At 43.1% G+C, this 13,921-nt stretch overlaps 1 protein-coding gene across 1 annotated transcript in view; it reads right to left on the bottom strand.

The window, feature by feature from the left end:
- The window catches only part of LOC147703391 (uncharacterized), a 9,287,842-nt gene that overhangs the window by 1,331,588 nt on the left and 7,942,333 nt on the right, over nt 1–13,921 (bottom strand). The window contains exon 35 of the mRNA XM_086931832.1: nt 8,456–8,566. Within this exon, the coding sequence (XP_086787958.1) occupies nt 8,456–8,566 (111 nt within the window). The remainder of the gene's footprint in view (nt 1–8,455; nt 8,567–13,921) is intronic.

The raw sequence follows: 13,921 nt of genomic DNA, 5'->3' as shown, positions 1-13,921 counted from the left end.
AAACGATCAGTGGGTGCTGAATATACTACAAAATGGTTATGCACTACGTTTTCATGCTCCCCAAAGTGCATCCTCCCAGTGAAGTCAAGAGTTCACCAACTACTGATGTTACGTCGCAAGGTATCCACTCTCCTACAAAAACTGGCCATAGAAAGAGTTCCCTCATCACAGTGAGGAAAAGGGTTATAATTAAGGTACTTCCTGGTGCAATGGAAGGATCAAAAAGAGTTTCAGGCTTGTTCTGGATCTACGTTTCCTAAACAAAAGCATCCAAAAAGAGAAGTTTTTGCATGCTGGCGCTCCATGAAATAAATCCACATCTTCAAAAAGGGGATTGGATGTGCTCAATAAATCTCCAGTCTTTATACAAAAACAACGGGGCTGACCCTGTGTCCCTCAGAACCTGGGTAATATGCAATTCAGAAAAACATGTTTCGTCGGGTTCAAAACAACATATAATTTATCCAAACAGTTTTTTCTGTTCCCAAAAAGAACCAACAACACGAAAAACCTCCAAATTATGATGACAAATCCGTATAATGAATAAAGAACAAAGACCTAAGTATTACTTTATAATTTCTTTATATCTTTTTCTTGGTCAAAAAAGGGCATTTCTATACATTATATACAATAACTGTCTTTATACCAAATACAGTGCAAACACAAATGACATTTAGTGAATAGAGAAATTGTGCAAAACAAGATACATCCAAATTTTCTTGTAAAAACCTGTACACCTATGTACAAAATATCATTGTATACGACCATCAACTGATACAATCTGGGAACCTATCCTTTCTTTTAAGTTTGTTGAGGGTTCCGAGTGGTTATGGCCTGTGAATGGATGTCGTCGTTTCGACCCTTAAAGCGCCAATGTTTTCAGTCGCGGCGGGTCTTTATCAAGACAATAATAAAGGCAGCACGACAGTCCTGTCAACCAGGTGTGTTAATCACTTGGGAGGAGTAACTTCTTTAGTCCGGGATTGAATACGGAGAGGAATCTGATTAAACCGCTTTTCAGATCTCCAACCTGCAACTGGCAAGATTCTTTTTGGGAACAGAAAAAACTGTTTGGATAAATTATATGTTGTTTCGGAACCATGTTTTTCTGAATTGTAATAGATCTCCAGGACACTTACTTCCATGTCCCGATTGCACCACGGCACAGATGCTTCATAGTAGGCTCTAAACATTATCAGTACAGAGTCCTACCATTCGGCACGAAATCTGCACCTCGAGTATTCACAAAATGCATGGTAGTGGTAGCCGTGGCTTTCCGTCAACAAGGTATGTTAATCTACACATTTCTCGACGACTGGCTTCTGAAGCGCTAATCTCCTCAAATGGTGAGAAACCACTATTGAATATGCCTGAACTTACTGCAACGCCTGGCCCTTCTTCTGAACATGGAGAAATCAATCCATCTGCCCACTCAAACAATTCACTACCTAGTGGCTGCTCTAGACTCCAGCATAGGAAAAATGTTTCCTTCAGAGGAGAGGCTGTTATCAATCCAGCAGAAGTGCAATCTCCTTCTTCAAGATCATCAGCCCTCTGTTCGACAAGTTGCATCACTTCTGGGGTCTAAGGCATCTTGAATTTTTCTGGGTCCCAACTCCAGACTGCGAATGAGGCCTCTACAACAGGACTTTGAAGACAATTGGAATCAAACATTGGCATGATGGGAAGACAAGATTCTTCTCTCCCAGTCTGCGAAAGCATCCATTCCCTGGTGGACTCATCGAAGAAATCTCTCAGTGGGAAGACCTTTCCACCAACCTTCTCTGATGCAATCCCTGATCACAGACGCCTCTCTTCAGGGTTGGGGACCACACATGTTTCTTCTACAGACTCAGGGCAGGTGGCCGGACAAAGAACAATCTATACTACTATTATAAAGAGAGAACTGTGCCCTTTGAGCCAGGTAAACTCGAAAAGTACACCACCAATCCAAACACCCAATACATCTTTGAAAACGTCAGCGCAAGCAGAAGGACATAGGCTATATAAAAACAAAATATATATGTTAGAAGGGAAATGTAATTTTTAAGGGAAAGTAGTCCCTTAGAAGTAGCGCCAGCTAACGACGTGCGTGTTGATGCGTGCTGACATCACGGGGGAGCGCGGAAGCCGGAAGCAACACCCTACGAGGAGCGGGCAGGAGAAAGGAAGAGACACCCTCCAAGGTCCGGAGCGCGTAGAGGAGTGTCGACATGCCCAGGGGAGCGCAGAGGAACAGCGGACAGGAGAGTCGGCAGAAGCGGACAGGACCAAGAAAACGAGCGCGGAGAAACAGCGGAAGCGACACCCTCCAAGGTCCGGAGCAAGTAGAGGAGTGTCGACATGTTATGTTATGTTATGTTATGTTATGTTAGTGCTATTTGTATTGCGCACGGCTGCTCCAGCGAAGGAGCGTCCCGGCGCACTGCCCAGGGGAGCGCAGAGTAAGAGCGGACACGAGAGTCGGCAGAAGCGGCCAAGACCAAGAACACGAGCGCAGAGAACCAGCGGACACGAGCATGGGCAGAAGCGGCCAGGAAAAACAAAACGGGAGCAAGGAAACACTGTAAGTACGCTCTGATGCTCCCGGCCGCTCTGCTGCGCCTCTCCTGCTGCGATGCTGCCCCCAGCCCCCTTCTGCCCCGGGCAACGCCGGGGCGGGCTGCTAGTCATATTATATAAACATGCTGGAACTGTGGGAAGTACATCTAGCCCTCAAGGCTTTCTACCCCTTGATACAATCCATGTCAATTTTAGTACAAACAGAAAACACGACCACCATGTACTATCTAAACAATCAAGGGAGGGCTCACTCTCACGCTTTATCCCTGGAGGCTCAGGAAATCTGGCATTGGCCTCTAGCCAGACAACTCTCTATCCCAGCGGTCTATCTGCCAGGGGAGCAAAATTCACAGGCAGATTCCCTGAGCCACCTCTTCGAAGATAAGCAGGAGTGGGTATTAAACAACAAAGTGGTGGGGGACATATTTCTACAATGGGGTCGTCCAACCATTGATCCCTTTGCAGACGAGTAAAACAAAAAATGTCTGCCCTCGCGTCAAGGTTTTACTGACCAGGTTCGATAGGGAATGCCCTTTTGATCGACTGGTCAGGAACCTTTGTTTATGCTTTTCCGCCTCTTCCTCTCATCTCAAAGGTAATAACCAAACTCTCATGCTCCAGGATGAGAATGATTCTGATAGTACCGAACTGGCCATGGAAGTGGTGGTACCCAGATCTGCTACACCTCTCCGAGTGTCCACACAGGAGGCTTCGGTGCAGGCTGGTCCTTCTGTCCAAAATGAATGGGAGGATTCATCATCCAACCCTTCCCTTGCTGAACTTGGCAGCATGGCTCCTGAGGTCCTCCAGTACGGCCACTTAGATCTCCCTATAGGACTATTTGAACAATGTGAGGGAATCCAAAATACCTTCCACGAGACATTCATATTCTTTTAAAGGGTAAAGATGTTATTTGTGGTGTATACGTAATGGTTTTCAGCCTACTAAGAGTCAAGAGGAGGAATTGTTTCCCTTATCTCCTACATTTGGCAAAATCAGGTCTAAAGTTTAATTCCATTTAGGTGCACTTGGCTGCCATTACAACCTACAGAAAAGCTCCAAATTAAGCTTTTCTTCAGGGTTTAAAGAAATTTTTCCCCGCAGACCTCCTTATCCCCTTGGGACTTGAACATGGTTCTTTCCAAACTGATGGGCTCCCCTTTTGAACCTAATTATAAGGCAACCGTTCAGCATCTCACATGGAAAGCTGCCTTTTTGGTGGCAATTACTTCAGCTCGTAGAGTAAGTAAAATTCAGGCGCTCTGTTCCAAAGAACTGTAACCGTTTTTTTCATCATAACAGAGTGGTTTTAATGACCCACCCGTCCTTCCTTCCGAAGATGGTGTTCGATTTCCATGTCAACCAAACAATCTCACTACCTATTTTTCCCAATCTATCTACGCCAGCAGAAAAATCCATTCATTCTCTTGATCTTAAGAGAGTTGTGAAATTATACTTAGATACATCCAATACCAATAGAAAGTCGCATCAGTTATGTCTAAACTATGGTGCAATCAGAACAGGTTTGCTAGCTCCAAACGTTCCATCTCCAGATGGATAGTGTCTTGCATCGAGCTGGCATATCAATTGGCAAATAAGCCCCTTCTAGCTTCTCCCAAAGCACATGCAACTAAAGGAAAGGCAGCCATAGTGGCTTTTCTACCTTACCAATGGCTGAGATCTGCCAAGCAGCCACTAGGAAATCAGTATGTATTTTCATAAGACACTATTGTCTCAATTCTGATTCCAGAGCAGATACTCAAGTCGATCCAGCCTCTTTGAGGAATTTGTTTCAATGCTAATTATATTCGAATTGATTTCTTAATATTGATGTTTTTATAGTTCTCATTTGCCCGCAGGAGGAGAGGATGGGCTTGCTACTCATTTCAAGTGCTTATGACTATTGATGAGGATCCCCTGGAAAAAAAGGATATGTTACTTATCTGTAATCCTAGTTCTCTTCCAGGGGTATCCTCATCAAAGTCATAAGCAACCCACACAATTCCCTGGGCAAATGAGCCAAAATTGTCATCTATTTGTACCCTGACCTCTGGGTCTCTGCAAAGAACAACTGACCTAACTGTCACCCCTGAGGCATGATGGGAAGCTAGGGATCATGGCAGCCTTAAAGGCACGGTGCCAGTTTTTGGTACTATACATTTGCCTTCAGTTCCTATGTTATTAAAGTTACAATGCCGTCTATGGGCTAACAATACAGGCTTTTCTCTCTGCAGGACTACTTTTCTGCTGTTCGTTAAAAGCATTTCCAGTGCTTTTTGTTGTCTTTCTGGTTTATTTGTAGGAGTGCAAAGACAACATTTCACAGCACTGCTTAGCCTTTTGGTGTCTGTTAGGCTGCATTGTTTGTTTTTAGAAAACATTTATATATGTTTTCATATATAATTTATTGATGTTTTCCAGGGTCCCTGCGCATGGCCGGGAATATTCACGTGCTTATGACTATTGATGAGGATCCCCTGGAAGAGAACCTCTTCTTCACTCTGCCCCTCACATGGACCAAAGGAGGAGCCCAGTACTCTACAGCAGCCGCAGATCAGCCAGCGGGGTCCCAGTTTATGTTCCGGGCATGGGTCTGATACGGCCCCTATGTCTGCCAAGATTCTCCAGCCGCGGAGGTCGTTATCACCCACCAAACGGCAAGGGGTGTCTGACCAACCTCTTGATGCACTGCAGGTCGGGCAGCAGACGGGGTTACCTCCACAGATCCGTCACTTCTCCGGCTGCCGGCAGGTTGGGCAGGAAGGGCGTAGCTGCAGCCTTAATCTTCAGGGCCCAGCCACTGCCGGGTCCTTCACTAAGATGGCACTGGGGCGGTGTTACCAGTGCCGGCAATCTCCACCCGCAATTGCAGCAAGGTAGGCACACCAGGGTAGCTGCACATCAGTTTCGTAGGTTCTCAGTTGTAAGGGGCCTCTTGCCATAGGCCAGCCACTCCGCTGGGGTCATGGAGCATCGGAGGCCTACCGGTCCTCCGGGAGCACCACCGGTCACCTCGTTACAGCTTACATAGGGGTCACACGGACTCTGTTCGGCCACAGGCAATCCCCAGCAGTCATGGTATCTATTAGTATCAGATGGCCTTGCAGATGACAGATTACAGCCCGATTAAGGGAACCGGAGTGCAGAGCGTTGTCAAAGTGCAACCACCATGTTGGGCAGTTAGCCACGCCCTAAATTTAGTATTAATTATTAGTGGAATTTATTTAACTTGCGTTAGATTAAATGAATTTATTAAAATATTCATTTTCCTACTTTAAAATTTTTATATTTAAAAATGCATATTCTTGTATATTTTTGGTGATACTAGTGTCAATGATATTTTTCTCCAGAATTTTCGTATTTAACAGTATAGGTATAGGGACACAATATTTTGGTAACCTATATATTTGACATGAAATTTGTGTCAAACGATACAGTTTACCCCAATATTGTGTCAATGATCCCTCATAGTGGAAGACAGTTAATGGCTGAAGTGCACTGGCCCATTGCCCCATGCTTCATACTATTGGTACTCTCAAACATTTTTCCAGGGGCCAAAGTCTTTACGGCATGATATCGAGACTGGTGGTCTTCCGACCACCAGATTCGCGGTGGTGGTCAACCGCCCACCGTATTACGACTTTTAAGTCAATATGGAAGTGAACCATCGGCTGCGCCAGGGAACAGTCATTCCCTGGCAGTGGCACAGGAGCACCACAACACAATATGCTGAGCGGGGACTGGTGAAGTTCAGCTCAGCATATTAGGAGTTCCAAGACCACCAGCCTTTTCATGGCGGCCTCCTGCCATGAAAAGGCTGGCAGTGCAGGAGCAAATGGAGCTCTACAGGGCCTCCATGGGCACCCCACCATGGGGGTACAATTAGGGGGGACAACATGTACCCCTCTGCCTGCACCCTCACAAAGTTCCGGCATGGCATGGACGTTCACGTCTATGCCATACTGGAACTTTTTTTGTTGTTCCCATTGCGGTTCTTGTTTTCCAGGCACTGCCATGGGAATAGCCAATAACCACCAACAGTATTAAGAGTTGTGCATTTACAACTCATAATACGGTCGGCGGTGCTTGGGCAGTTATGCACGGGTTTGGCACAGCGGAGGTGCCGTTTCCCCGGCTCCGCTGTGCCAAATACGTAATCAGGTCCTTAGTCTGTGTTGTGACCGATGGCCGCACTCATGCCAGCAGGGTGGAGGTCTGGGAAATGGGTGTAAGATGGATGTTGGGGAAGTGAAGCATGTAAGTCTAGTGGCTGAACTGCACAATGTGAAACCTGAAAACCTGAGATAAAATATGGCTTAGCTACTTGACCACATTGGGTGATCCTCTGTAATGCATTTAATGAACTTTCCCTCCTTTTTCTCCATTATCAAATTTAAGAGGACTTAGAAATACATTGCCTCAGGGTGTGCACTGTACAAAGCACTCTCCTGTGTGTCATTTCATTAATTATAATATTCTTCATACATAATAGCCACCCAGCCCACCGAAAGAGTGCATCTAACCACTGACTTACCTCTTAATTCACCATTGGCATTGCTGTCAGGGTGAGGAGAAGCATAAATAATTCTAAATTCATGTAAAAAAACTTTCACCTAAAATCACAAACTCCTCAATGCACTTTAAAAAAAATCTACTCAATGCACTGATATGACATACTATGGTGAAACGATTATTAATGTAAATAAAATACACTTTTTGAATTTTGAAGAGACTTTCATATTTCTACATGTTTGTTGCAAGATGTCTTCAGAAATAAAAGTGTTACTAAAGCTAAGCAGGACATCCTAGTTACTTACTTTCTCTATATTCCGTTATAAATTACCTAATTGTTTGCCATTTATTTAACATATGTTTCGTGTTAGTACAGAGTCGAGTAAACAGCAGCCCAGTGAAGCTGATGACCTGGGGGCACAAAAGACACACACGTGATGGACGGAATGCAGAACAAATCAAAACATTCACCTCCAGTCATGAGATCTGGGTTAAATCCATCATTCGTTTGCTCACCATGCCACCCCAGTTTAACCCTGGCCATATGCAAATCAGTCTTGACCCTGTGCCTCATGAGAGCAGTCCAGCCCGAACTGCCAAGCCAGGTCCTCCCTGGACTAGAAACAAGCATCCTAAGACCGGTTTCGATATTTCACCCCGTCATGGCACAGTGAGCCCTGAACCTACGTCTGAGCATACCCGGCACACTTAGGGCGAGGAAGCAAATGGCACACAATTGATGGACGGAATGCAGAACAAATCAAACCATTCACCTGACCTGGGGCAGCATATAAATGTCTAGAGGGAAACATGTGGCCCCCGGGGCCTACTTTGAGTATCACTGCTTTAAACTATGTTAGGCTGAAGTAAAATTTGAATGACACTAACAGAGACCAATAGATAAAGACGGGAGAAAGCTTGAGAGTGTGTGTATATGAGTATTTCTTATGTTTTTTTTAGAAAACATGAGGCTACAAAGAAATCTACAGCTTACTCTCCACCAGACCTAAAAATTATATGGAAACTGATGACTCCTACATTCCTCCTGCTTTAAATAATTTTCAACATTGAAAATATGTGTTTGCAGTGTTTTGGGGGGTCCCTCGTTTGCGCAGATATGTTTTGTTGAATAATGGAGTCACAAGAAGAACATCTATTTGTTGCAGAGATTCCAATAAAATAGCCTAGGAGTGCACCAAATGTTAGAACAGTTGCCTGTCTAAACACATCCCTCCCTTAAGGAAAACAACATGCAAATGAGAAGAGAACACATAAAGAGCATAATCACGTTTACTATGTATAGGCCAGGAAAGGTTCTATTTACGATGTTCAATTCACTCATCCCCTTATTATATTCTGATTTGCATGTCAAAAATCCCACCTCTCTATTGCTTGTCGGGTCCGATTCAACAGCGGAATCCATTGGCTTTGTTATATCTTTCTGCTCCTTCTTTCTAACGTCATCATCCTTGTTCAGATAAAGTTCAAATGTCTGGAATATAATGTTAATAAATGATACCTGTTCTTCACACTCCAGGCATTTAGTACACTATATATACATAGCTACATGTTTGTTTCATTTCAGGTTTATGCTGCATGCTAAAGATAAGCCTGTGGAGACTCCTTCTCGAGGCCTTCTTTGAAAAGTGAATCCAGAGATTATCTCATAGCGAGGCGTGACAAACGTTTACAACGTAAAATAAGCAGCTACTTTCATTCTGCTTTTGAGAATATGGGGAAACAATGGGGCATATTATCAAGCCTGGGCGATAAATTTATTGCCGCTTTATCGGCAGGAAACTGCAGATAAAGTGGCGATAATGGGCTTGATAATATGATCTATGGAATTCCAATCGAAGCTCATGTTAAATGTGAAGGACATCTAACATGAGCTTCGATTGGAATTCCATAGAGCATATTATCAAGCCCATTATCTCCACTTTATCGGCAGTTTCCTGTAGATAAAGCTGCGATAATTTTATCGCCCAGGCTTGATAATATGCCCCAATTGTCTTTGGAAACTATATAATATTTGTCTTGAAGATCCTTTTAACCACGAAAATATGGCTTACAGAAAAGCATCCTATTTAAATCTGAACAAAATATGGAGATCCTTATTACATGGGGAAAATCATCTTGAAAGCTTGTCCAAGGACACTGGATAATATAAAGAAAATATGAAGTTTGTCTGCACCTCGAGAGAAAAATAATAACTGTGGAAAGATGAGAATGAGGTAGAAAACTAAAGAGTGCAAACACGAGGCAGCGCAAGAGCTACAACCACAGGGAAAAAGGAGGAGGGTAACAGTGAGTAAAAAACCTGATGTAAAAAAGAATGCATACAGAGAGGAAGGAAGAAAGAAGCAAAGCTCTAAGAGGGACGTAAAAAAACCTAGTAAGAGAACGAAAATGAAAGCAATAAGAAAGTAGAAATTATAGATGGATGAAATAGAAATAGAAGGAGGAAGAGAAAATTAAAGACGAAGAGAACACAGCACAAGAAAATGGGTAAAACCAGAGTTAGAGATTTGGGAATGAGAAAGATGGATGTAAATTGAAAAATCAATAGTAAAATATCTTCTGACAGAAATATGTCACCTGCATATTGTTTACAAAAATATAATCTAATTGCCAACAGATTTTCCATTATTAAGAATGGGGCAATATTCTTGTCACCGATACTCAGGACACAATATATTTGTCAGATGATATTTTGGTTACACTCATATTGTACCATATGAAAAGCGATGAGGGGTGATATCACATAGAAGAATAGGCCATGGCAAAAAAAACACAGAGTACAATGTAAGCATCGAGAAATGAAGCCTCTGACTCGCTGTGACTCTGACACTGCTGCACCGGCGGTCCGACACCGGATTACAACTTAGGCGGTCAGACTTCCATGGCACTGCTGCAACCGCCAGGGATCAGAGATTCCTGGTGGCTGAACAGCTGTCTGAGGGCCCTGTGGCACTGCTAAGCATATTGCAACTTTCTTCCGCCTCAGCCGTTTCATGGAGGTTCTTACTCCATGAAACTGCTGGCAGTGAGGAAATAACGGGGGCTCCACCGGCCCCCCTGTTGCCCCTGTGCATAGGGTTGCAGGCAGGGCACATGTTGTGCCCCCCCTGTGTGCATGCAACTCAGTTCCTGAACACAGCATGGACTGCATCGTCCATGCTGTGCAGGAACTGCCTTTGGCACTTCCATTGTGGTGCCCATTTTCAGAGGCACGCCGTCGGACCGCCAAAGAAACACCCGCCAAACACAATAAAACTCGCAATCTGGTGCTCACAAAGCCTTAGCTGCGTGGGAGCAGAGCAGCGGCATGGCATACCCGCTCCCACACTGCAAAAGTCGTGATTGGGCCCTCAGGGAAATGCGTGTACACGCCTTTCATATCTGCAGGGGCTCATTTGGATCGATGGAGGAGTTCATTTTGGTTTGTACTGAAGCTCCATCAAGGACCAAATCGAGGCCAGGAAAATCATCCCTGCAATAGCTTAGTTGGCTCCCTGCATGCATGGGCTCAGATGATCACTTGCAGTTCAGTTTGGGACCCTTAGGACCTCAGTTAGCTCCTGCGTAAACTTCATTGCACTTCTGCAGGAATCTAGATTGGATCCTTATGAACAATTTCAACTGGGGCCTTAAAAGGGTTTAGCTGGATCCTTGCAGAAGCTCAGATGGGCCCCTGCATCAACTCCTTTCCCGTCTGTAAATGTTGACAAAACATTTTTTAAGATCAGGCAGGAGCTGCATTTAAAATAAAATGATTGCTTTATTTAAAAGCAATCACAGACATGGTGGTCCGCTGATCCTAGCATGCCTTCTTCCCAGTGATGCAGCCGATCACGGTGGGTCACAATTAGCGAACTCATTGATTAATATTCATGATGTAGATCTATTTACATCCCTCTACAAATCGATAATTTGGAAATAAGGCCAGATATAACTTTAGTACATTAGTAATAGTGATTACCAAAAAGCTATTCGCAAAAAATTGCTATTACTAATGTTGGTACATCTGACCCTAAGTGATATGCTGAGAATCACAGGAAGCTGAGACGATGCCAGGACTCGACCCTTGTTACCCAATTTCAAAGTTGGCAGCTCAGACTGTAAGGCTACATCTCCTCTCTTTCGCCCTTTCCTTTCCCTGCAGGAAGGCTAGCTAAGGCCCAAGCAGTGACTTTGACTGTGAGTGTGTTAGATTGTATTTATCATCAAGATGGCGGCTTCACAATGAACAAAAAATTCACAGAAACCTGTGGTATAGGGAGCACTGTTCACACATTCACAATTACGTGTTAAGTTTTTCTTTTTCCTATCTATATATCTTTCATCAATTTAAAGCATTATGTTCAAAAGCAATTAATATACATGTAGTATTCACAAGCTATATCAACAGTCATACAGATCGGACTGAGAACATGAAAAAACAACAAAAATAAATTATCTTCAAACAATGCTCTGTGTTTCCTTTCTTCAAAATAGTTTTATTCTTCTTTTTCATCAATGAAAATTTGGATTCCTCAAACATCTTATGAAGCCATGTCCCAATGCATTTCGGTATGCACCTTCTTCAGGGGAATGTGCTACAAATAACATAAAGGTCTATCACATATGTATCAAAGAAAATATTTGCAGTTTCATACAACACTTAGTTTACATGAACAGAAACCAGAAGATCTATATAAAATGTGCCTACATTCCTTGTGCAATAAAACCATGCTCAACAAAGTTCACATGCCACCTGTTAATCAAAAACACGGTGTACAACCAATACTGCCACCACCTCCTGCTTACTACATGCAAATGTGAACAAACGTGTACAACAAATAAAACCACGTGTGCTGCCTAGTAATCCAAAATTCAAGAAGTGCCACAAACGTGCACTCTTACCTTCACTGACAGCTACATGAAATGAAATACCGAACTCTCCTTGTTCTAAAAAGTAACAACAACACTGAGAACCTTATTTTACTGTCTCCAATCTTAAGAGTGTAATCAGCCTAGTGCAAAACGGCCAGTACTCACTTGGTCCTTTTTCGACCCCACGTCTTAATGCTTGCCAAAATATCCTAGTGAGCTCGCGTTTTTCCTCTGAAATGTAAAAGCAGGAGGACTCCTTAATGTTTCATTCAATTTTACAAGAGTGTTGCTCGAGTAAAACCTACGGAATAAGTCTCACCTCTTGCTTAAAGTGTACTGCGTGGTTCTGGGGTTCTTCCGTGTAACTCTCCCTGCTCGGTCAGAACTGTGTTGGAAACGCCGGTACACGGCGTCTAGCATCATAGCGTGTTTGACATAGAAAACGGACTGCGCACTACCTCGTCCTTATCCAAAATGGCGGTTGCATTAATATTACTCGGCATAACTTAAACAGGAGATTCTCTTCCTCAATGTACAAACTGGTGCTATATCTACCTAAAAAACGTAAAAAACGTGAATGGTGCCTACTGTGACCATAGTCCAGTATTGTTCGTGAGATTTATTGAGCATAGGTAACACATGATATATATAAACAGGTATGTAAGAAATGCATAAAAAATTGCAAAATTACAAATAACAGCACTCACATTGCAATACTAAATTTACAAAAAGTGAATCATTTCAATCTTATCATTAAGCCCATAGGGGGTCAGCGTCCTCAGGGACTTAATCCAGTATGTCTCTCTTTGCGCCAACAATTTCATTGTGTCAACATGTGTGTGTACCACCAACCTCTCTAGTACAGTGTATTTCAATTGAGGTATCGTATGACCCCTCTCATGCCAATGTACTGCCAGACATGATTTCATGTTTTTTGTATGTATCATACTCTTATGCTCGGTCATCCGAACCTTCACCTTCCTTGCAGTGCGTCCAACATAAACAAGTCCACATGGACACTTGATCGCATATATTAGACCACTTGAATTGCAATCTGATGTGTGTCTCAAGGTTATCTTTTTACCTGTGTGCGGGTGCGCAAAAGTATTTCCTACCAATACATTGCCACAATGACCACAGTTCTGGCACTTCATCATACCTTTTTGACCTAGATCCGCTTGTTTCACCTTGCCTCTTTTCAAAATTTCTTTGATATTCCTTGATCTGGAATGAGCGAACAGAGGTTTATCTGGAAATATCTGCCTGAAATCAGGTTCTTGCTCAATAATTTCCCATCTTTTCATGATGCATTTCTTTATTGCCTCTGAGGCTGTGGAAAATTTTAATACATAGACTTCTCTCCTGTTTTTGCTTCTTTCTCTCTTCTCTAACATAGTGGATCTTGGCATGGTTTTGACTTTGTTTTCAGCTTGGTCAAGGACTATGTCCAGGTACCCCCTTGCTGCATATTCTGTGCGCATTCTCTTAATTGTTTCTATCCCTTGGTCCTCATCTGAGCAAATTCTTCTTGCCCTAATGAATTGCGACAATGGAAGGTGTCTCTTTAGAGATTGTGAATGAAAACTCTCAAAATCTAAGGCATTATTTCTGTCTGTCGCCTTCTTAAATACACTTGTTTCGAGTATGTTCCCTTTTCTTGTGATCATAATGTCAAGATAGTTAATCTGTTCTTTATTGATGGTATATGTAAACTTGATACAGGCATGGCAATTATTAAGCACTTGGAGTTGTGTTCTTAAGTCATCTTCCGAACCTTTCCACACTATCAGTATATCATCGATATACCTAAGGTATAGTGCCAGATGCTCTCTCCACTTCTCCTGTTTTAATATATGCTCGTCTTCGAACTTGGACATGAACATATTAGCGTAGGTGGGTGCCCCAGTAAACCCCATGGAGGTCCATGTCTTTTGTAGAAAAAAAGTGTCCTGCCACTGAAAATATCCATGGT

The sequence above is a fragment of the Lissotriton vulgaris genome, chromosome 7 (genome assembly GCF_964263255.1).
Source record: "Lissotriton vulgaris chromosome 7, aLisVul1.2, whole genome shotgun sequence".
In the NCBI taxonomy this organism is placed as follows: Eukaryota; Metazoa; Chordata; class Amphibia; order Caudata; family Salamandridae; genus Lissotriton; species Lissotriton vulgaris.
Note: the sequence above shows the minus strand (reverse complement) of the source record. Positions and strands in the feature narration are given on the sequence as shown.